Genomic DNA, 24901 nt, shown 5'->3' on the forward strand with positions numbered 1-24901 from the left:
TGACAAGAAGATTAAGCAATTCCGTTCAAACAATGCTGCTGAATATTTTGAAAGATCCTTGAACCTGTTCATGGAAGATGCTGGCATGCTACATCAGTCATCTTGTGCTAGTACTCCTCAACAGAATGGGGTTGCTGTGTGCAAAAATAGACACTTATTGGAGACCGCTCGAGCTTTATTATTTCCGCACAAGGTTCCCAAGCACTACTGGTCTCAAGCAGTCCTTACTGCATCATATCTGATAAATCGGATGCCATCCAAGGTGTTGGGTATGAAAACTCCTTTCTCTGTCCTTTGCCCTAATCTTCCTGACTTTCCTCTTCCACCTAGAGTCTTTGGTTGTGTATGTTTTATACATGTAAAGGATCCAAAGAAGACCAAGTTGGATCCTAGGGCTACGAAAGGAATCTTTCTTGGGTACTCTCTTACACAGAAAGGTTACAAGTGTTATGATCCCGTCACCAAGAAGAAATGCGTCACAAAAGATGTGGTATTTTTTGAGTCTCACTCCTATTTTCATTCTTCTTTCTCCTCCTTTTTTGTGCCTCTTTCTGCCTCGGGCCTTCCATTGCACCTATTACCACTCTTGTTGCTGCAGATGTAACTAAGGACACCAGTAAGCAACAAAAAGATATATGAATCACCTACAACAAAAGGAAAAAAGCCCCTCTAACTCATGGCAGCAATCAATCGGACTCGGATCAATCTGCCTCAGCAGCTCCAGGTAATCCTATCACTCATACTTCTGATTTGGATCTCCCTATTGCTCTTCGTAAGTATACCCGTTCTTGTACTACCCGACACCCCATTGCTGAATTTGTTTTTATTCACGTTTATCTCCTCGTTATTATTCCTTTGTGTTTGCTCTCTCCTCTGTGCATGTTCCTACTAGGTACTCAGAGGCAGTGTCTAATCCAAGATGGAAAGAGGCTATGAATGAAGAAATGAAAGCCTTAATGAAAGCAAGGACTTGGGAATTAGTGGATCTACTAGAAGGGAAGAGCATTGTGGGATGCAAGTGGGTGTTCACTGTAAAGCATAGGGGGGACAGGTCCATTGAAAGATACAAGCCTGACTTGTGGCAAAGGAGTTTACTCAAAAGGAAGGGATTGACTACAAAGAGAGCTTTGCTCCAGTCGCGAAGCTCAACACAATCCGGGTCTTATTGTCATTAGCTGCAAATTTCTCATGGGAGCTACATCAGTTGGATGTGAAGAACGCTTTTCTAAATGGTGATCTACGTGAATAGGTATTTATGGATCCTCCACCAGGTTATGGCTTTGATGGGAAAGTATGTAAACTGAGGAAAGCATTATATGGCCTTAAGCAGTCTCCTCGGACTTAGTTTGAGAGACTTTGTGGGGCCATGAAGAGAGTGGGATACACTCAAAGTGGTGCAGATCATACTTTGTTCATAAGGAAACAGAATAGCCGACTTACGATACTCATCGTCTATGTGGATGATATGGTGATTACAGGGGATGATCTGGAAGAGATAAAAAGATTAAAGGAGTTCTTGGCTTCTGAGTTTGAGATCAAAGACTTGAGCCATCTTAGATACTAACTTGGAATTGAAGTTGCTAGGTCACAAGAGGGCATCTATATATGTCAACGGAAGTATGTCCTTGACCTTCTAGGGGAGACAGGTATGATGGGGTGTAGACCAACAGATACTCCAATAGAACAAAACCATGGTCTATAGGAATCAGTTGGAGAGGACTACCTTGATAAAGAAAGATACAAAAAACTGGTAGGGAAGTTGATATATCTGCCTCTCACTTGACCAGATATTGCTTATGCTGTACATGTTGTCAGCCAGTTCATGCACTCTCCAAAGATTCCTCATTTGAGAGCAGTGGAAAGAATTCTTAGGTACTTGAAGACTTGCCTAGAAAAAGGAATTCTGTTCAAGAAACACAATAAAATTGAAATTGAAGCGTATACTGATGCAGATTGGGCTGGCTCTGTTGGCGACAGGAAGTCTACTTCTGGGTATTGCACGTTTGTTGGAGGAAATATGGTTACATGGCGAAGTAAAAAGCAGAATGTGGTTGCTAGATCAAGTGCAGAGGCTGAATATCGAGCCATGGCTCATGGTGTTGCTGAACTACTGTGGCTTAGGACCCTTCTTGTTGAGCTCGGGGTAAAGGTCGAGTGTCCACTCAGGCTGTATTGTGACGACAAGGCTGCCATCAACAGTGCAAATAACCCAGTGCAACATGATAGGACGAAGCACATTGAGATTGACCAACACTTCGTTAGAGAAAGAATCGTTTAAGGAGAACTCTGCATTCCTTATACTCCTTCCGAGATGCAGATTACAGATGTGTTAACCAAAGGACTAGCTTCAATGAAGTTCTCAGACTTATTTGGCAAGCTAAACATGACTGACATCCATACTTAGCTTGAGGGGGAGTGTTGGTTCGGCTGTTTTTAGTGTTTATGTTAGTCATATTTGTGTCTTAAGTTCTTAGTTATTGGGCCTAAACTTGTTTAATGTTTTATTTGTTTTATTTGTCTAGGTGTCCCATCACTAATCAGGGGCATTCTAGTCCATTCATGTAACATTATTTTATAATCATCTATATAAGCTTGTAGGACCAGCTGAAGTGAGTATGCCGACTTTCTCAAAACTTCTTCTCTTCTTCTTCTTTTTCTTCTTCTTCTTCTTCTTCTTCTTTGGCTGCTGTGTTCCAGCAAACAACATGTATATTAAGGTGCCAACTAGTGGGCTGGTATGGTCTCCTGCTGGCTGTAGCGGAGACTTGGGAACGAATCCTGCCTGCACCTTGGTTGGGGAGGCTATGGGTTGGGGGATGGGCTACCCCCTGTTATGTAGCCCTTCCAAAGATATAAAAAAAAAACGTTACATGCATATTTAAATTGATTTTTCTGAATTTTTAATCCATCAGTGGCATGGATTTTTTTTGGCAGTTAGCAGTAACCAATTAACTAATTACCGAGAAATACTTTACAAGATAAGTCAAAAAGAAGAAAAGTATTTAAAGTCATGCTTTTCCCTAATTTCCCTAATATTTCCACGACATATTTCCATTTCCATGGGTAGCGACACAAAATTTTACTGGAATCGACATTTTCCCAATGAACACTACCAACACTATGCGGTGTACAAGAGATAGTTTCGATAACATACTTCCATGGTTAACAAGAAATTTTATTGGAATTGACATATCTTCCATTGAACACTACCAATACCATGTGAAGTATAAGAGATTGTATTATAACATATGTTGGTGACAATATTGTAGGTATGCGAAGTAGCAAGTTATTGTCCACCTAACTTATTTAATTACCACTTTGAGCTAACTCATTATTCATTTCAAATATGAAGTTAAATATTAGTTTTTTGTTTGTGTAATAGATTAATTGATTAATCTATTATAACCGTTTGCATTTTCTTTGAGTTTAAATTTTGCTTTAACTCATTCTATCATGAAGATCTAAATCTTAAGGTCTATAGGGAAACTTTAGAACATATTCTTTTGTCTATAACCTTAGTTTCTTAGCTTTGTTTAATGATTTAGAATAAGATAATAATTTAAAAAGGTGTGCCTATGCTTCTTTTATCATTTCATAAAATACCATTCTATATTTTGCACATTTTACAATGTTTCCACCATATTTATAATTTTTACAATATTTCTGTATAATATTTTATTTCTGACATTTCCAACATGTTTCTTATATTTGGATGACCGACATTTCCACCGACATCGACATTTCAATCCTTGTTAAGATCTGCTTAACCTCAGGCATGTGGAAGGGAATTATGAGTTTCTTCTCAGCTTTTTCAAGCTATATTTCCTTTAATGTTGTAAATGGGTAAGTGCTAAGTTTTGAGAGGATGACTGGTTGGGGATTGGAAAATTGCGTGAATTATGTCCAAGATTGTATAGGTTAAGCTGGAAAGCATTACAATTTCACAAGGATATGAAGTGCACTTCTTATTTGGGCAGTGGAGGAATGTGTTAACTTGCTAGCTTAGTTGAAGGTAGTGAAGTTGCACTTAAGGAGGGCTGATATGAGGTGTTTGAAGCAGAGAAACAAGGGGGTGTTTTCTGTAAAGTCATTCTATAAAGCATTAGCAAGGAATCAAGTTGAAAGGGAAGACATCAAAGGTGTTTGGGGCAATCCTACTTCTCATAGGGTTGAGGCTTTTGCCTGGTTAGTATCTTGAGACAGCATACTTACCTAAGGTTGCATCAAAATCGGGGGTGTCCAGTTGGCAAGAAGATGTTACCTTTGCCTAGTGGATGATGAAAAAATGTTCATCTATGCTTTGGTTGTTGTTATGCAAAGACCATTTGAGGTTAATTCTTCTGTCTGTTCAAAATGAAGATGAAGATTCCAAGGTCACTGAAAGAGATTTTTGCACTTAGGCCAGCACTAAATGGAAGCAGGAAGGTGAATATATCTTGGAGTTGTGTGCCATTTGCAATATATTAGGAGTTATGGAAGGAGAGAAATAGAAGAATTTTTTAAGGCCAACACAAAGTGTCACTACTGTCTTGTCTAAATCATTGGGAAAAGAATTTTGGATTGGGTTTTGATTCTTCCAGAATTTGCAGATGCTTGTAAAGACTCTTTCGGTTCGGGTTTTTGGTCAGTTTTTGAATTGGACTGGGGGAGATGAAAACTGATGTAATTTTCTATTTGATGTATTTTTTGTTCTTTTTTATAGGTGATCTCCCATCACCCATCCTTGTACTCTTTTTCTTTTACATCTAATAAAATTTTCTTTTTTATTTACTACTAAAAGAACAAATGTTGGTGGATTAATTTTATAGAATTCAAGTCTGACTGATAGATGAACATACAGGTTCTCATGGCCCTAGATAGGTAAGGATGAAAGCTCTTCCTAGTTTTCTTTTACAATTCCTGGAAGGTAAACCTCATCTTTACACAGATAGTAACTGTTTGGGCATCAGGTGCCCTTTGAAGTCTAGGTAATCGGTTGCTCCTCGAAGTCTAAGCCTTCAATAAAGAGCGGTCAAAGCATGTTTTAGAATCTCTCTAATACCATTTTTTGGTTTCTTAAATAGTCAAATCTCAACATTGAAGCACCAAATGGATAAATTCTTTGGAACCTTTTAGGCTTGGGAATACCAAAATTCTTAGGGCTTTTTACATGTACTAAGTTTTCAATGAGTTTATTCTATTACCGGTTAAACAGAATGAGATACATATTGTGGTCAAAATAGATAAGTTGAACTTTGGGATTGAAAATTATTAGCAATATAAAAACCCATAAAATAAAAGGGAAACAAAAAACAGATGAATTAAATTTCAAAATAATCAGAAGCTTTTAACCAATGTAGTACCTAAATGTTGATGAAGCTTTGGATCAAGAACTGTCTGTGGATCCACTCCAACAGAACTGTCTGTGGATCTGAAATTTCCTCTTTAAAAATCAAATGACAATGCATTCTATAAGCAACTCAAACTAAATGGATGAAAAAAAACAATAATAAAAGAGAAATCTGCAAAAGTTCCATGACATTAACTGTTTGCTCATATAAAAGAATTATAAGCACTAGAACAACTGAAATGTTGAACTGAACATGGAATGCACTAAGTTTTTTAATAAATAGAGAGAGAAACTTCTCAGGATTTGTTATGTTATACAAAACAAAATACATGGGGCCAGATGAATAGACATGGCTCACTAATATCCATATGAGCATACTGAAAAATGACAACCATAAATTGCACGGCCTTGACTAGTTAGTTTGTAAGACAACAGTTGTGAATTCTTGAATTAAATATTTAAAAATTAGATTTAAGGAATTATCTCCTATTAAGTCCAATTTAGATGCTTTAAATTTGTATTTCTATTTTGTAAATTAAATTGGAAGAAACCAGAACTAGGAGCTCATTTCAATTGTATCTCCTGCATGACATGAATTTCTTAAGTCAGATAAAATATGATTGCAGAAGTCCAAGGCCCCTATGCAAATCTAATTACCCTGATTAAAGAAAGGGTTGTTACCTAGACTTCAATCAGGCAAGATACTAGAGTACTCATAATGCCAGGATACTTTTGAAATAACGGGAATAAAACTTCTATGCATTTAATAATGTAGGTTAGATCTTAATAGAAATTCAAGTTCTTCAAGAATAGCTTAAGCTCCTAGGCTTGGATTGGCCCTTCAATGAGCCACATGAGAAACCAGGTTCATGGTTCCATTTCCAACAAGCTCATAGAAGAAGTATTTGAAAGGAAAAGAAGAATTAGTTGATAATAATTTTTACATGTAAAAGTACTATATATATATATATAATTCTAGCTGAGAGTCATCTGTACTTCCAAAGTCATATCATGATAAAAATTTTAGAGTACTCTCTGTAGAGACTGATTTAGGTTTCTTACATCTTTCCTTTTTTGGCTTTTGGGACCATTCTTTTATGTTGTAACTTATGTATACTATCTTTTGTTTTACTCTTTCTTGTAAGACAAGGACATAACTGTCCTTTCCATAACATTGTATTCTTTCTTATATAAGTTAAACATTTCTGGGCGTGTGACTCAAGAGAGAACACACCCTTTCATTCTCAGCTTTTCCTTCTCTGATTTGATCTAAGTTGACATGGTATCAGAGCAGGCTTTTCAACCTGTCCTTGATTGAAATCAGTTTAGATCTGTGAGATCGACCCATCTACTTCAGTTTTGGATCTCGTAGGTTGCTGTACTGATCTACACATCTCTGCTGTTCTTTCTCTGGAAGATCACCATCAGAAATAGGGTTTCTTCATTTTCTCTCAATCGGCTACTCCAAACACTGAAACTTAAGATCTGAAGTCGCCGAGGTCAGATCTATAATTTAATTCTGGTTCGGATTCCTTTTGAAGGGTGTTTTTCCCTTCTTCTTGTTCAACAGTCCAGAAAACTTAGCTTTTTTGGACTGTTATCAGTTTGAAAATTGTGTGACTGGTTTCTTTATTGGATTTTGATTCCTCTTTGTGGTGTGTGGTTGGGCACACATATTCCATCGAGTTTTGGATTTATTTGGACCTTTGGTTGCTCTATTTTCTTAGTTTTCTTTGCTTACTCGTTGCTGAAATGGCCATGGAGGAAAGGGATATTCTACCAGTAAAGTTCAATGGAACAAACTATGCCTTCTGGAAATTGCATTTCCAGTTCTATGTTGAAGGAAATGGTTTATGGGGATTTGTGGATGGTTCCACAAAATAACCAGATGAGTCTGATTCCAAGGGGCTGAAACAGTGGAAGATCAACAATGCCAAAGTAGTGTCTCGGCTTCTTGGGTCTGTTGAAATTGAGATTGCTATTCCAATGAGAAGTTATTGAACCGCTAGTGAGATGTTCACCTATATGGAAAAGGTGTACCAGTAGTCCAACATCTCTCGTCAGTATCAGATAGAGACAGAGATATTTTCTTACAGTTAGGGTGAGAAGAAAATATAGGAGTACTATGCTGGTTTTATGAACTTGTGGACGGAATATGAATTAGTTCACATGGGTGAAAGCATCTCTGCTTGTTGCATAAAAAATCTGAAAGAACACTTTGATAGGAGGAAAATCATGCATTTTCTTATGCATCTGAGACCTGAATATAAAATTGTAAGGTCCAACATTCTCAGTAGGGCACTCCTCCCACACTTGACACAGTTTTGGGGGAGTTTCTCAGGGAGGAAACTAGACTCATTACTCAATAGACCTTGAGGTTGAAATCTGATTTAGGAACAAAAACAACCTTTTTGATGAACAAATCTAATCCCAAGGACTTGTCCCATGTACAATGCTATGAATGCAAGGAATATGGACATGCTGTCTTACTCTGTCGGAAGAAAAATTTCTACACCTACTACAAACAACATGGTTATATTATTCTTGAATGTCCTACCAGGCTAGCAAAGGGGAATGGTTCAAATTCTAAGAAGAGTCAACATAGGCTTTCCAGATAACAACTGAAGGTGCAGGTACAGGAAGTACAACTTCAGCAGGAATGGATGAAAATTCAGGGACTCTTATAGAAGAAAGAATGCGGCAGTTAGTATCCTCAACTATTTCCTCTGTATTTTCAGCTATCGGTCTTTCGGGTGGGTCGTCCTATTATTGTTCCTCTCCTAGTCACTTATGGATCATTGATTCTGGGGCCTCTAATCATATGATAGGGGCTCACACTGGTCAGTTCGTTAAATCCAAATCCTTGAATAAACATATTATTACTACTAATGGAGAGAAATTGGATATTGTTGGTTGCGATGATTTGTCCTTGAATACATCTGTCAATTCTTTCTTTCATCTACCTAAATCTTTCTTGTTCCTGAACTTACAACGAATTTGATCTCAGTCAGTCAGCTAGTTAAGGATGATAACATTGTTTCCTTTTCCCGTGATGGTTGTTTGATACAGGACCAGCGCATTGGGACGGTGAAAGGGAAGGGGTGTAGATTGGGTTGGCTATTTGCCTTGGAATTTGAAAAGACACCAGGGCATTCATCCACATCCTGTTTACTTACTACCACACCTAGTGCTGAGGTTATTTGCAAAAGTAATGCATGGCACTTGTGGCATAGGTGTCTTGGGCACCCCTATGCAAATAAACTTGAGTCTTTGTTTCGTGATGGTTATTTGTCTTCTAAAGATGCTTCTTTTAATAATGTTGATAAGGCTTGCATTTCTTGTTGCTTGAGTAAGAGCCATGCTTTACCTTTCCTTCAGTTGTTGAACATGCTTTTGTTCATTTTAAAATAATACATAGTGATGTTTGGTCGTCTCTAGTTGTTTCTAGGTTGGGATTTAAATATTTTATTACATTTATTGATGACTGTACTCGCTTTACATGGATATATTTCTTGAAAAACAAATCTGAAGTTTTTTCTACCTTTAAATCTTTCCTAGCAAAAATCAAAAACCAATTTGATGCAAACATTGGGGTTCTCCATTCAGACTCGGGGGGTGAATACCTTGATGGAGACTTTCAAATTTTCTTGAGAGACAATTCAATCCCAGAGATCTTGTCTTGGCACTCCACAACAAAACGGAGTGGCAGAGAGCAAGAACAAACATATCTTGAGCATAGTTCGAACTCTTCTTCATGATTCCCATGCTCCTATTTCATTTTGGGTGGAGGTGGCCAACATTGTTGTGTACCTTATCAACATTCTTCCTTTATCTGTCTTGCACCACTTCATTAGAGACCCATTTTCTATTGGACACATATCTCTATCACATGTGTCTTCCGCCCTACAACCAGCGTTTTAAAAGCACAAGGCGCAAAAAAGGCACAAGGGCCAATTTGCGCCTGAGGTGCAAGGCGAGGCATGCACCTTTTTAAGAAAGACGCAAAACTACAAAAAAAAGTCAGAAAATTAAAAAAAAAAGTCAAAAAATTTAAAAAAATGCAAAAAATATTAAACATAATGTTAATAAAAAATATAAACATAAATTTTAAAATAAATGTTTCAAAAAAACCAATTATCTAAAATTAAAATACATAAACATAACACGTAAAGCGTATTCAAATGAAAATTTAAAAGTAAAAGCAAACATATAAAGCATTTTCAAGCATGTAAAACCCATAATCTCTTTTTTTTTTGTTAATTGCATTGCTTCAAGTAGCTAATGTGATGTAAAACATATTGCATTCTTGATTCTATGAGTCGTCTTTGTACCACGTTCCTCGAGGCAAGCCCGAACAAGTGTATGTTAGGGTTTGAAATTCTTATTTCTCACATGAAAAATAATGATCTTGTAACTTTAATTACCTTTTAAGAAGATAACTTTAATTACCTTGGAAGTGTAAGATCATGTAATTGAATTTGAATTTAAAGTCAACTAAGCTATATAATGGCTCTTTAACCTACATATGATGGGAACTAAACTGAAAAAATGCTACTGAACACATACCAAAAAGTCAGAAGAATCATATTCTAACAAGAGTCATATTGAAAAAAAAAAGATTAGAAGTAAAGGTTTGATAAAGTAGAGGACTAGGTCTGAATTGAATTTGTCTTAATCACGTGAATTTTATAAATTATTAGACTCACAAAAAGGTTGTTGGATTCAAATGGTAAGCATATGATTTTTGAAAAAGAAAAGGGTTCAGACATAAGATTTGTGTTGAAAACCCTTGGGATTCTTAATTTGAATCATGAATTGGTCTGTGAATCATAAGGTTTTGACAACTATGTAAAATACAACTTGGATTATTCAGGTTAGGCAGTAACCTGACAATATGTAGCATATTAATTTGGATGTAGAATTAAAAGCAGAATTTACGTTTTAGTCCAAATGTTGAGTATACTGCGAAGGTTGAAAAGTACTATAGGGAACACATGGTTTTCAAAATTTTCAGTGGTGTCTGAAAAATGTTAAAAGATGGATTTATATATAATTTAAACCTTCAAAACTTTCTCCCTCTTGTGTAATTATGTTCTTAATTAAATGGAGATCGGGATTTCTTTATCATGGTGTTGTTTAAATAATTGAGTTTATATTAAATTGTGTGGGGCCCATATAGATTGTCCCCTTAATTCCATTTCATAAAAGAAGAGAACATTCTTTTGTTGTAACTCAAAAGATATAAAGCAAACTATATATAGTTACTGCCTTTCAGAATTCTTGTGATGAGAATTTTGGTTTAGCCTCATTTTTATATCTCCCCAAAAAATTTTGCATGATTAGGGGAATGGGAATTCTGACTATATAAATAACTATATCTTATTTTAGAAATGGAAGTCATTCTCATTCGTTTAATGAGCTCATGCAAGGTATATCATTGCTACGTTCTCAGGACCAATTGGCCATGGGGACTCCACAAAGGCTGAGATTCTAGTTCTGCTTCATGGATCACAGTGGGCAAGAGAACTAAATACAACAAATTTGGTCATTTTTTTTTATGCCCAACAAATTTAGTCATTGAAGGTGATTCTAAAGTTGTAACTGAGTGCCTAAAAAATGGTGAGAAAGTTGTAACTGGGTACCTGAAAAAAAGGTTTGTACTTGTTAGAATGCTCGGTCAGGGGTATTTTGGTCATTCTGGTGTATCTTATTGAAAGTGAAATGTCTATTGTATCTGAGTTTAAGTTATGTGTCCCATCTTCTATGAGGGACAAAATTGTCTTTCTTGTAACGTAAGTTTTATGAATAAAAGTCAAGTGGGTCGGCTAGGAGAGCGACTTTTGAACATCCTCTCTTCTAGTCTGGCCGAACACTCTTCTCCTCTCCTTCTTCTTCTTTCTCTTTTCTTTCTTCTTCTTTCTTCTTCTTTACTTTGACCTAGAAACAACTAGGGTTTATTCACAGTACTCATCGGGCACCCCATTTTTATTTTCGTCCTTCCCGAAATTGTCTTCGTCGTTGGTGGTTAATGGGGTGTTGTCGTGGGGATTCAGGGGTTCAAGCATCGACGAACAATAATCGACAATAATGTAGATTTTGTGATGGTAAACCCAGTGAAGCTGGTATTCTCGGAGTCAATGAATAAGTAGAGCTTCATCGTGATAATAACTGCCAATATTTGGTGAATCAGTTATTGTATACGGTTTGTTGTCTTGGTCGTGCAGGAAGCATGTGGATCGAAGGCCCATTGGTTGGTAAGATTAGAATAGTAGATTAGGTTGCATCTAAGTGTCTAAATGCATAGGCCTTGTGCTTGTATCCTGGCAAGTTAGAATTAATTTGGTATAATGAAATTATAAAAATAAAAGAGGGAGCGTTTTGAAGAGGAATTGGTACCGATTATGTTCGAAGTATTCTAGGCTCGAGGTGAAGATGTTTCGAGATAGATCTCTTCGGAAAGATCAGGGAGGCAGAAGGAGATGGGAAGCTAGGAATTGGTACAGGGGTGTAGAGAAGAGGGCGAGGAGGAGACCGGACTTCTCTTATAGTAAGGCGGTTACGACTGGAGTTTGGCCGAATTTTGGGCAGTCTGAAATCAAGAAGGTGGAGGACAGACAAATGATATTTACAGAGTCCCAAGGCGTAGAGGCCAGAAGGAGATTCCTGAGAGATTGCTTGGTGGGAAGATTTTAGTGGAGGGCAGGTTTTCAAGAAGTGGAATAATGGATAAGTAGATGTTGGGAGGAGGTGGGAGGAGTGAAAGTAAAGAAATTAGCCGATGACCTCTTCTTGTTCATATTCTCGTCGAGATCAGCAGCAGCTTGGATCCTTAAAGCAGGGTCCGTGGCAAATGGGGAGAAATCATCTCTTTCTGGACTGGTGGGGGGCAAGCGTTGGCTGCTTCTATCCAGAATCAAGCAAAGATTCAGACCGTTCAAAAACCATCTGTGTGAGGGTGTATGGTCTTCCTCTGATACTGTGGTGCCCAAGTGTGATCAAGAACATAGGGGATGCTTGTGGTGGTTTCGTGGAAACCGATGACTCCCCTAAGGAGCTTCCAACCTGTGAGTGGGTCCGAATGAAGGTGAAAAGGTCCGGGAAGATTCCTGAAAAAGTGGAGGTTGTTGTGGGGGAGTTGGTATTTGAAATCTATATTTGGCCTGAGTCGTTGCTGACGGTTCGAAGTTGGACGCAGGAGATTCATGAGAACAGTCAGTTCTGATTGCAGGGAAGGAGCTCGGAAATCTCTAACACAGTGGTCTTAGAAGACGAGGGAGAAAGCTCACTACCACAATAGTTCCATAAAAGGTCACTGAGTTTCAAACCGCCACTGAGTAGCTCGCCGGAGGTCGACGGAGTGGAAGAAGATGGTCGTGGGATCATTCTGATCCGTCCACAAGTAGTTCTTCTGGACGGCTAGGATCGTCCTTAGGCTGAGTGCTTTGAATCTTGCACGCCAGAATTAATGAAGGGAAGAAGTGGGGGTTTTCCGAGGGTGGAGGATTTAAAAACTCTCATAAAGCTATGCATTAAAGAACTACACACGGAGTCAGACGTGGAGGTGTCAAGGTTTTAGGGGAGGGAGGCTCGACAAGGGGTCGGATTGGATTCCAAGGAAGATGAGGAGATTCAGATTTGGACTCAGGTTCTGGATCCGGGTCAAGCTAGATTTAAGTCCTTGCCTACCCGCTTTACTCAATTGGCGAAGAAAAGTGAAGGTAAAAAGTTTTTTAGTGAGCCTTGGTGGCCCACTGGTAGACAAACAGATTATAGTCCGTTTCAGTTGGAACCGACCTGGGTTAGTCTGCCATCCAAACAGTAGTTGAATTCAAGTGATGGTTTTCCTCTAGCCCACATTCCTAGCCCTGATAATATGGTGAAGGGTGATCTGAGTCAGGCTGCTACTTCATCTCAAAAAGTTCGGTCTTCTTCAAAAAGTGCGTGGGAGATGGACAACGGGCGGCAACAAAGTCAAGAGCTGCCTCTGGTGCCAGTGGAAGAGATAGTGGAAGACTCCGTTGGTGGCGAGCCCTATTGCGGTGGTGGGTAATGAGGTTCATAGTGGGAATGTGGGAAATTGTCTTGATCAATCCAAAGAATTGGGAAATAGTGGTGTAAGTCCCAAGCAAATGAGGAGAAGCAACTGAGAAGTCTTGATAGGAAGCAAGGGGAAAGCGAGTTCATCAGCCGCGGAGGTAGGCAAGGACAGTAAGTCTTAAAATAATCAATCTTCTTGGGTGACATCGAAAGTTCTGGGGCTGGGGACTTTCCTGGGAATTTCGATGGAGGGGATGGAAGCTGATACTATTAAGTTCCTGGAAGGAATTGAAAAGAGTGCTTATGGAGAGGGGAAAATTGGCAGAAAAAAAGGGGGATTAAAAACAAAGAGAAGCAGAGAAATGATGAGTTTAACTTGGGGTCTGAATGATAAGGCGGGGAGTAGTGAAGGGGCTGCAAGGGGGTCTAAGAAGATGTGAGGTGTGGGTCCTTTTCTTTAGTTTTTTCTTATGGAAGTGAAAATTCTTTCCTGGAATGTTAGAGGGCTGGGGTCAGGAAGGAGGATGATGGTTTGTGATTCTTTGAAGCAATCAAAGTCAAAGATTGCTTTGCTCCAAGAAACTAAGCTGGAGTGGGTTGATGCTGCTACAATTTGAAGTGTTTGGGGGGAGGGTCAGGTCAGATGGAAGGCCTTGGCTGCCTTGGGGAGTGCTGGTGGAATTGTGAGCCTTTGGGACCCCACTTTATGTTCTTTGGTTTCTTGCAGAATTGGTAATTTCTCAATCACTCTGAGATTGAAACTACAAGATGGAAAACTTATTCAAGTCACAAACGTTTATGGTCATTTTGATTCTAATTTTCGGGTGGCTTTTTGGGCGGAATTATCAGATTTGAGAGACCCTCAGAACTGTCCTTGGGTAATTGGGGGTTATTTTATTGCAACTATTTCGGTGGATGAGAAGAATACAGGGGGTAGAAGAACTGGTTCGATGAACATGTTTGCTGACTTTATAAACAGTATGGAATTAATGGACGTCCCAATTCAGGGTAATAGATTCACTTGGACCAATAACCAATCTGTCCTGACCCTGGTTAGGCTGGACAGATTCTTGGTTTCTTCAAACTGGGATGAATTCTTTCCTGATTTCAGACAGCTTACCCTTCCTAGACCGATGTCCGACCATAGTCCTATTCAGCTTGTTTGTGGTCTTTGTGAGACAGTCAAATCCCCGTTTAAGTTTGAAAATGCTTGGTTTGAGGAGGAAAATCTTATCCCCTTAATCAGCTCTGTGTGGAATGAGTTGCAAGCGGAGGCTCTAGTTCTTTCATTATGGCATCAAAATTAAAGGCTGTCAAGGGTAAACTAAAAATTTGGAGTAAGGAGAAGAATATGAAGTGGGTTACTGATAAGAAGGCTTTGTTGAGCACCATTGTAGAGATTGACAGAGCTGAAGAGGCGGGTTCCTTGTCTGAAGATCTGAGACTTAAGAGGTCAATTGCAAAAATCAGATATGATAAGATGGTAGTTGAGGAAGAGAGGGGGATAAAAATACAAAGTTCTTTCACGAAATGGCAAATGCTCGTGCTAGGTTCTCTTTAATCAGTAAGCTGGTGTGGGAGGACAGGTGTGGTGAGTCTAGTTCTGAAGTTAAATCTGTAGCTACTTCTTTCTATAAGAACCTTTATAAAGAGAAGTGGGTTCAGAGACCTTTTCTCTCCGAGCTCCAATTTAATAAGTTAAATGAAGAGCAGAAAATCTGGTTAGAGAAACCATTCTCAGAAGTGGAAATTAAGGGTGCAGTAAAGAAGCTAGAAAATGATAAATCACCGGGTCTTGATGGGTTCTCTAATCTATTCTATTTAAAATGTTGGGATATTGTGAGGAGTGATCTGATGCAGGTGTTTCAGGCATTTCACACTAATGCCTCCTTTCAGAGAAGTCTGAAAGCAACTTTCATCACTCTTATTCCAAAAATTGAGGGGGCTGTCAATATAAAGGACTTCAGGCCCATTAGTCTCTTGCACAGTTTCTACAAAATCTTGGCTAAGGTTTTGGCTGAAAGAATGAAGTGTGTGTTAGGCAGTGTTATTTCTTGTAACCAAAGTGCTTTTGTCTCGGGTAGATAGATGGTTGACTCTGTTCTCATTGCTAATGAACTGTTGGAGTCCAGAAGAAGAGAGGGGACCCCAGGTGTCCTGTGTAAACTGGATATTGAAAAAGCTTATGATCATGTTAACTAGCACTGCTTGGATCTGGTTTTGGAGAAAATGAATTTTGGGCAGCTTTGGAGAAACTGGATCAGAGTTTGTGTTAAGACTCCTAAGTTCTCCTTCTTAATTAACGGGCAAACGACGGGGATTTTTGGAAGTTCAAGAGGTTTGAGGCAAGGTGACCCTCTCTCTCCCCTACTCTTCATTTGCGTCATGGAAATTTTATCTCTTTAGCAAGAAGGCTGCTGAGAATGGACTTTGGGAGGGCTTTGCAATTGCTCCGGGAAAAGAAAAAGTCATTATTGTTCAATTTGCTGATGACACCTTATGCTTTGTTTATGCTTCTCCTAATCAACTGGAGGTGGTGCTTGGAATTTTGAGTTGGTTTGAGGTGGTGTTTGGCCTTAAGGTTAATTTGAGTAAATCTCAGATTATCCCTGTAGGTCTTGTTACAAATCTAGAAGTTTGTGCAGAAGTTATGGCTTGTCAGACTGCCCATCTTCCGGTCAAGTACTTGGGGCTCCCTCTTGGAGCTAAATATACTTCCTCTCAGATTTGGAATCCAGTGGTTGAAAGAAAGGAGAGGAAATTGGCTTCCTGGAAAGCTAAATACCTTTCTTTTGGGGGGAGAGTGATTTTGATTAAGAGTACTCTTTCTAATTTACCTACTTACTACCTCTCCCTATTTCCTATTTCTTCCAAAGTGGCTAACAGATTGGAGCAACTATAGAAAAACTTTCTCTGGAGAGGTTGGGAGGAGGAGAAGAAGGTTCATGTTGTAAACTGGGATCAAGGGTGTCTTCATAAGGAAGTTGGAGGGTTGTGAATAAGAAAATTGAAGAAATTCAATTCTGCCCTCCTGTGTAAATGGCTTTGGAGATTTGCAAATGAAAGAAATGCTTGGTGGAGAAAGCTGATTGTGGACAAATATGGAGTGGACTGGGGTGATTGGAGATCCAATTCTCCTATTTCAAGAGGGATAAGTTCCATTTGGACAGGTATAATGAAGAACGCTAATTTATTTGAGGAAGGAATCGGTTACAACTTGGGAAATGGGGAAAGAATCAAATTTTGGAAAGACTCTTGGTGTTCTGAAGTGTGTCTGAAAGATGCCTTTCCTCTCTTGTATCAAATTTCTGTAAATCAGGACTCCTCGGTGGCTGAGAATTTCAATGTGGATGGTAACTCTTTCAGTTGGAACCTAACTTGTAGGAGGCGCCTCTTTGACTGGGAAATTGAGGAGTATTCAATTCTGTTGGGCCTGCTCCAGAACCAGAGGATTGACCCAGACATGGAGGGTGCTTGGAGATGGAAATGGGAAGCTGATGGCATGTTTTCTGTTAAGTCTATGTTCAGTAAGTTGATAAGTTCAGGTCAGGAAAACTTTCTGGCTAGGCAGATTTGGAGCTCAATCAGTCCTTCTAAAGTGATGTTTTTGCTCTGGACAATGGCTTTAAATAAATGTCTATCCAAAGTTAATCTAGTGAAACGTGGCATTCAGATTTCAGACATGTCATGTGGCTTATGTGGTGGGGTAGTAGAAACTACTGAACATCTGGCCTTACATTGCCCAGTCTCGAATTATATTTGGAGGCATTTTCTCCAAGCTTTGGAAATCAGCTGGGTAATGCCAAATTCTGTGAAGGATCTTCTCTTGTGTTGGCAGATTGAGGGTCTCAGCAAGAAAGGTATCTTGGTTTGGAAGACTATCCCAGCTGCTGTGCAGAATTTTTCAGGGCAAAGCTAAATCTTCAGAGGAAATGGTGCAGAAAGTTGTGGGTAAACTTCTGTCCTGGGTGTCGGCATCAGAGGTGTTTAAAAATCAGAATTTGAGTCTATTGTTTAGATCTCAGAACTGGTTGTATCTGTAATTTGTGGTGGCTCTAGGCAGCCTCTAATGGCCTTGGCTCCTTTGTACTGGTTCTTATTTTAATAAATTACCTTACCTTCTCAAAAAAAAATGGTGAGAAAGCAGTATGGGGTTACACATATGAACTCAAATAGATTTAATGATTGACAATGAGCATGATTGTAAAAACACAATGGGTGCAGAGATCTGCTAATGGGTTAGCTGATTCTTTAGCTAAGCAAGGGGTTAGGATCATAGCGCTTAACAGGAATCATTTGTATTGGGCTTGTAACAGTTATAGTGTTATACAGGTAGAGTAGTAATCCCTACCCTACATAAGATGTATGTAATTTGTCCACTTTTTCTGATATTTATTAGTTAAATGCTTCAGATACATATAAAAAATATTTATTTGTTAGAGAGGTAGATAAAAATATCTGCAATTAGCTCTATTTAATCGATTGTGCTGTAGGATTTATCCTGTTTGAAATTCTAGCAATCAGCCAAGTTAAAATTAACAAGGCTATACACAATTTTTGTTTTATGTAAGAGAGCAAGGGGCTGCAACCAGCTTTTACAGTTTACACAGCGCTTAGGTTGATTGCAGGCACTCTTATTTATTTTATTTTATTTTTTGTGGACTGCAATCAGCCAAGTTAAATTTGACAAGGCTATGGGCAGTTTCCATGTTTCATTGTTTTGCTTCTTGATTTGTTGGAGACTATATAGTCAGCTAAGTTAGTTCTAACAAGGCTGTAGGCAGATTTCTCCTGCTACACTTAAATTTATTTTAGGAAGTTTGTGTAAGATGAATGTAGAAAGAGAAGAGAAGAAAAAAGAGGAACAGTTAAGAGAAGGAACTATGCTCAAGAAATACTCAGATCTCCTAGGTCTTATTTGGATATTTACATGCTATAACAATTGTCATCTACATAAACATTGAGGACCAGGAATTAAAGAAGGCAGAGGAGCATTAGCATGTAGGAGAAGAAGATGATCTCTATTCATTGCAACTTGTTCTCTGAAGAGAGGCTCAAGTAAAATAGGGTTGAGATTCAAAGAAGTTGGCATCCATAGAATTATACCATTTATTAGAGACAAGATCAAAACACTTAAGGGAACATTGGTTGTGTGAGGTCTAAGAACATACAATATCAAAAGAACTTCCTTAATAAAAGTATATATAGGAATATACCATTTGTTAGAGACAAGATCAAAAATAGGGTTAAGATAAAAAATAAGTGGTTGGATTACCCAAGAGCACTTCCGTAATAGCCTTTGGATCCAATTTGGTTGTGTGAGGTCTAAGAACATGGATAAAGCAAGTACATCCAAAGACCCTTAAGGGACATTGAAAGGTGATGGTCACTACATACAAGATCAAAAGAAGACTTAAATTAGAGAACATGGGGTGACATGCAATTAATCAAGAAAGTAGCACGTAGAACAACTTCACCGAAAAACTTTTGTGGCATATTGCATATGTATACTAAGTAATGAGCTTGTTACTTCCATGAGATGTCTGTTTTTCCTTTTAGCTAACCCCAGTTTGTTCTGGTGTATAAGCATGAACCCTTTTGTTTTGCTTTAATAAGTTCATCAGCATTTCTTTTCATGTCATTGCATTTTGCATAGCTATCTGCAAAGAAACTTGGCATTAATTCCTGTATATCTGACTGGAATTCAATTAATCCCTTGTGAAGGTTAAGTCGCAGCCAGTAGTGGACAAACGCAGGAACCTCATTTGGTAATGCTTTAAGTTTCCTCACTGATTGTAAAAGTAGAATTCCTATGATTTCATTTCTGTTATTATTTTGACTTCAGTCCTTGATGGATATGGGTTTGCATGTTGTTGCTTTACCTAGAAAAGTTACTATTTCTGTGTTATAGGTGCATGATACCAGCATCATGAAATGAATGTTGTGTATTCTTTTAGTCAGGGAACTAGACTGTGTTTGACTTGACTACTATAGACCCAGTGATTACTATGGAAGAGAAATGGGAGGCAAGAGGTCAGACAGAAACCTGAAGAATGCACTACCAAAATTGTTTTATTTGGCTGAAATTTGTTGGTGTTGAAAATACACTCATAGAACTCTAATATTATATATTTTTGGCTCAATCCAACATGTGGAAGTGCCCAGCTAAAGGCTTAAAGATGAGTGATTTTTGTGTTCTGCAAGTCAACAGATTGACCATTGGATCCCATTTGTATTTATCTAGACAGTCTTTTAGTAATTTCCAGTTTCTTATCTTTAGTTTTAGTAGAAGTAGAAAGCTATAGAAGTTTCTATTTTGTTGAAGTATAAATAGAAATAAGTATTAAGATTCCAAGTAGGAATGACACATAAACACTATGTGGTGTGAGTAGATCTATAGTCCTCGTAATAAATAAGGTTATTAAGGTATACTCTGATTGAGCTTGTTGGAAACCAATCTGGGTAAGAGCAGTCTTAAACTTGTCAAACCAGGCTCTGGGTAACTACTTAAGTCCATATAACTACTTCTTAAGCAGTTAAGCCTGCAAACTTTTCCACCCTTCTCATCCTCATAAAATCCAATGGGGAGACTCATATGGACCTCCTCATTTAACTTCTCATTCAAGAATTATTCTGAAAATCCAAATGGTAGAGCAACAATGAATAGGATGCAGCAGATGACAACAAAGCTCTAACTGAGTTCATCTTTGCATTTAGTGCAATGGTCTCCAAGTAATCAACTCCATACATCTGGGCCTACCCCTTTGCTACCAGATGTACCTTGTACTTTTGAATTGTCCCATCAGCTTTGTATTTTATAGTATATACCCATCTGCATCCTACAAGTTCCTTCCCATTAGGCAAATCAACCACCTCCCAAATTTAATTTTTAAGCAATGCCTCCGTGTCATCCACCATAGACTTCCTCTATTCAGGATTAGCTTAGGCATCAGAAATAGTCTTGGGATTAAATTATGAGGAAATAAAAGCAATGAAACCTCTATAGGAAGGTGATCAGTAATCATAAGTAGGGTACTAAGAAATGGAATGGGTAATGCGTATGACTATGTTACTTACTTTTCCTATGGCAATGCGAACATCAGGGTTCAATAAATCAGTATGATACAGAGCTTGATCTGTTGTCCTGGAGTAGGAGCTATGTTCTTTATTTTTCAATAGACCTGTAGGATTCAAACAAGAATAAGGTTTAGGAACATGAAACATCAAAGGAACAAGAAGTATTCAGAGCAAGAGTAGGAAGTAGAATTGGAGAAGGATTAGGCAAACATCCTTCTCCCTCTCTCCAGAAACACAAGGAAAATAGGGCAATGACTCAACAAATATAACATTTAGAGAGATATCAATGACTAGAAATAGGGTTTGTAGAGAAGATGGGCCGAATGGCCCATAGACTGTCATTTTATGTTATGTTATGTTTCTCTCTGTTGTGGGCCTTATTCTGGGCCCATACTCTGTAATAGTCTGTTTTTTGTATTTTCCTGCTCACTCAAGGGCCTCTCTGTAATTTGTAAAAGATTAACTTATTAATAAGATGTTTAGAGTGTTAGAGAAGGGTTATGTTCGAACCTCTTACTCTCTAACACTCATTGCTGCCAGCTCTCTCTTCTCTTCCTCTCTTGTTTGTTCATTTTCTGGTTTGCATCTAATATCAAACAGTTCCATACATCAAGTGGGCTGTTTTTCAACTTGGTATCAGAGCGGGTCATTGCTTGGCGTGTCCCTCATGTGGTTCTAGTTCAGCCAACTACATGAGGAGGTTCTAGGGCTGAAAGTTTACAGTCATCCGCCTGGTTCTTGGAGGTCATTGGAGGGTGCCCAAGTTTCTATACACTTGGAGAAGGGTTCGGTGACCAGGAAGAATCAGAGAGCAAGTTGTTTGGCCTGATTTGAAATCAGAGAAAAGGACTTTCGAAATTATCTCAGAGAACAAGTGTTCGGCCTGGTTTATAGTTGAAACCAGAGACTCTCTTGCTGTAAGTCTTTTCTCAGTTCTTTGCTGAGTTATTTTTTGTTATCTGGGAGGACTGTTAAAGCATTCAAAACACCTCCATTCGGCCCACTGTTGCTGGACTGATTTCTGGGTTATTCTGGAAGTGTGGTTTGGCTGTTATTGGGCTTCCAAACTGCTAAAAAAACTGATCTAAATTAAGTGGTACAAGCCTCTACTTAGTTCAGCTGCTTCTTGGACTTAGACAAAGTGTTCTTGAAGCGATTTCTGCTTGTTAACAGTGAAGTGTTGACTGTTGCATACATAGTGTTTGTAAAAAGTCCTCTTAGGTACTGTGGACTGTTTTCTTTGTTCTCCTTGGGAAATTATTGTTGGGAACCAAGAATACATATTGTTTGGAGGCCTACTGATTGTTCCTTGAAGGCTAAATCAGGGTTTCTCCCCTTTGAAAGTGCTGCCACCGAACTTGGTTCTCACGGTTGTCAGTTCTGAACTGAGTTTGTGAGTTGTTTTGTTTGCTACTGTTTCAACTCAATCTGAGTTCTTTGAAATCAGATCACTTTTAAAGGCCTGCCGAAACCCTAATTGAAGCTGTTACATAATGGACTTCTCAGAAATTGAGAACAAGAGCACTGCTGAATATGGACATAATTTGGGAACTACAACTGATTCCTTGTTGGCTGTAACTACAGTTAAATTGGATGGAACCAATTATTTGGCCTGGTCACAATCCGTAAAAATTCATATTTGCAGTAGAGGAAAGTGGGGGTTTATCTCTGGGAGCAAGAAAGCTCCCCCAGAGGAGGATCCCTCTTATGAGAAATGGGTGCAGGAGAATTACACAGTGATTGGGTGGCTTGTGAACTCAATGCAGCCACAGATTAGCCAACATTACTTGTGGATGAACTCGGCTAAAGAAATCTGGGATAGTGTTGTAGAAACTTACTCCCAGAAGTTGAATGTTGCCAGAGCTTACAAACTGAGAAGTGATGTGAAGATTCTAAGACAGGGGGAGAAGTCAGTTGCAGCATACTTCTCAGCCCTAAAATCTATATGGCAAGAAATTGATTTGATAGAGGCCGTGACATGGGATACCCCTAAGGATGCTGAAACATATAGGAAATTGGTTGAAAGGAATAGGGTCTTTGAGTTCTTGACAGGGCTCAATTTTGAATATGACATTACAAAGCAAAACATCCTGTCCAAGGAAGATGTTTCATTGTCTCAAGCATATGCTTTGGTCAGCAGTGAGGAAAGTAGGAGGAAAGTGCAGGTTCAAGGGGTCAGTATCAATGATCATTTTGCAAATATGGGAATCAAACCCAAAGGGGTTACAGGAGCTCCCAGTGGCACAGGAAAGAAGGAGGTGGTGTGTGAATATTGCAAGAAGCCGAAACACACTAAGGACAAGTGCTGGAAATTGCACCCCAGTCTTGTTCCTATCCGATTCCAGAAGAAGAATGACAATAGAAAGACAGGAAGTGCACATACTGCCACAAGTACAGATACAGAGTTTGAGTCTGCAAGTGCACAATTGGCAGCCATGAAAGCTGAATATGAGAAGTTTGGAAGGATGATCAGCCAGCTTGAAGGTGTAACTTCATCATCCAACCCTTTTGGAAGTCCAGCCACCACTGCATTTGCTCACTCAGGTATAAGGGCTTCTGCTAACCATGCATCTACCTTAGGTAATCCCAAGACCCCTTGGATCATTGACTCAGGTGCTTCTGATCACATGACCAACCTTTCCACTTTGTTTGTGTCATATGATTTGCTTCCTGGTCGTGACAAAATCACCTTAGCTGATGGTTCTCTTGCCCCCATTTCTGGCAAGGGAACTGTCAAGCCTACAGACTCTTTACTTTTATCTTCCACTCTTCATGTACCTAAGTTAAATACCAACTTGTTATCTGTAAGTAGCTTGACCAAGTCATTGGATTGTTGTGTAACCTTTTTCCCTTCTCACTGTGTGTTTCAGGACCTGAAGTCTCGGAAGGTGATTGGGAGTGGCCATGAAGCGAATGGAATATACTTGCTTGACACCCCTGGCCAATGCTTTGATCATCCCAAGAATGTTGCTTTTGGTTCTACTTCTTCAGAGTCTGTCAGTCAAATTATGTTGAGTCATTGTCGGTTGGGTCATTTACCTTTTTCTGCTTTAAGTCATTTGTTTCCCAAACTGTTTAAGGGAGTCAGTGTGTCCAGTCTCAATTGTGAGTCATGTCAGTTGTCAAAGCATTGTAGAAAAAATTACCCTGTGAGCAATAAAAGATCTTCTTTTCTTTTTCATATTGTACACTCTGATGTGTGGGGGCCTTACCACTTACCCTCTATGGGGGGCTACAAATACTTTATCCTGTTTATTGATGATTTTTTTAGATTCACTTGGATATACTTAATGAAATCCCAAGACGAAGTCCCGAGACTTGTGAGACAATTTCATGAGCTTGTTTTTAACTCAATTTGGTACTAGAATTAAGGTTTTCAGATCTGACAATGCAAAAGAGTATTTTGAGAAGAGCTTATCCTTGTATCTCTCTGACATGGGGGTTATTCACCAAAGCTCCTGTGTTAGAACCCCTGAACAAAATGGAGTTGCTGAGAGGAAAAATAGACATATTGTTGAGGTTGCAAGGAGCCTTTTATTTGCCTCACATGTTCCCACAAGATTTTGGGGTGATGCTGTACTTACTGCTACCTATCTAATAAACCGTATGCCATCCAGGGTTTTAGGGTTTAAATCCCCCTTCAGTCTTCTTCATCCAGATAAGGATCTCTTCCCAATTCCTCTTCGTGTGTTTGGTTGTACCTGTTATGTTCACATTCCAAGTGTGCAGAGACACAAGTTTGAACCAAAAGCCCACAAATGCATCTTCCTTGGTTACTCCCCCACACAAAAGGGTTATTGTTGTTTTGATCCAAAGACTAGCACCAGACATGTCTCTATGGATGTTACCTTTGATGAACTTTCTCCTTTTTATGGTTCCTCTCAGGGAGGACATTGTCAACAGGGGGAGAGTCTGTCACAAGTTTTTGCTCTTCCCCTTCTTGTCCCAGTTCAGTCTCTTGACAAATCTGTATCCTCCCAAAATGAATCAAAGGAGGATCAGCCACTTCATTCTTCTTGTCCTAGTGCTCCTATCTCTTTACCTCCTCGTCCTACCCATAATCCCAAAGTGTATCAAAGGCAGAGATCCAGGAATGAGCAAGTGGTTTCCCTTACAACAGATGAGGCTCATACCCTCCCAATCACAGATGAGATAACAGGTATTGCTTCAGCTCCCTTGGAATCCTCCTTCCCAGAACTTGATGTCCCCATTGCTGTTAGGAAAGGAAAGCGGAAGTGTACTGCACACTGCATTTCCAAACACCTTTCTTACGACCTACTTTCCCCTTCATATTGTGCCTACCTCTCTTTAGTTGCTTCTAACCCCATTCCTAGGTCTGTATCAGAAGCTCTTGGGATTCCAGAATGGAGAGATGCCATGCAGGCTGAAATGGATGCTCTACATGAAAATGGTACTTGGGAGGTGGTGGATTTGCCTGAAGGGAAGGATCCAGTTGGA

At 39.0% G+C, this 24901-nt stretch overlaps 2 protein-coding genes across 6 annotated transcripts in view; both read left to right on the forward strand.

The window, feature by feature from the left end:
- Positions 1-24901, forward strand: part of LOC104605230 (AMP-dependent synthetase and ligase family protein) — a 150037-nt gene that overhangs the window by 65761 nt on the left and 59375 nt on the right. For 4 of the 5 annotated variants that reach the window (XM_010269905.3, XM_010269908.3, XM_088896241.1 and 1 more), the window contains one exon: positions 19091-19134. In XM_010269905.3, the coding sequence (XP_010268207.1) occupies positions 19091-19134 (44 nt within the window). Of the gene's footprint in view, positions 1-8398; positions 8538-19090; positions 19135-24901 lie in introns of all 5 variants that reach the window. The other variant, XM_088896242.1, reaches the window with a different exon arrangement.
- Positions 20750-23449, forward strand: LOC148802854 (uncharacterized). Its single transcript, XM_088889232.1, has 2 exons — positions 20750-22987; positions 23314-23449. Exons 1-2 carry the CDS (start codon positions 21937-21939, stop codon positions 23349-23351), a joined length of 1089 nt encoding a protein of 362 aa, XP_088745358.1. The 5' UTR covers positions 20750-21936; the 3' UTR covers positions 23352-23449.

Source organism: Nelumbo nucifera, chromosome 1 (genome assembly GCF_055504915.1).
Source record: "Nelumbo nucifera cultivar China Antique chromosome 1, China Antique-T2T, whole genome shotgun sequence".
NCBI classification, from domain to species: domain Eukaryota; kingdom Viridiplantae; phylum Streptophyta; class Magnoliopsida; order Proteales; family Nelumbonaceae; genus Nelumbo; species Nelumbo nucifera.

Bases quoted from the DNA above. Each gene is read 5' to 3' on its own strand.
- LOC148802854 (XM_088889232.1), top strand. From the start codon at position 21,937: ATGGACTTCTCAGAAATTGAGAACAAGAGCACTGCTGAATATGGACAT. The intron at 22,988-23,313 runs GTATAAGGGCTT...TGTGTGTTTCAG, and splicing joins CACTGCATTTGCTCACTCAG to GACCTGAAGTCTCGGAAGGT.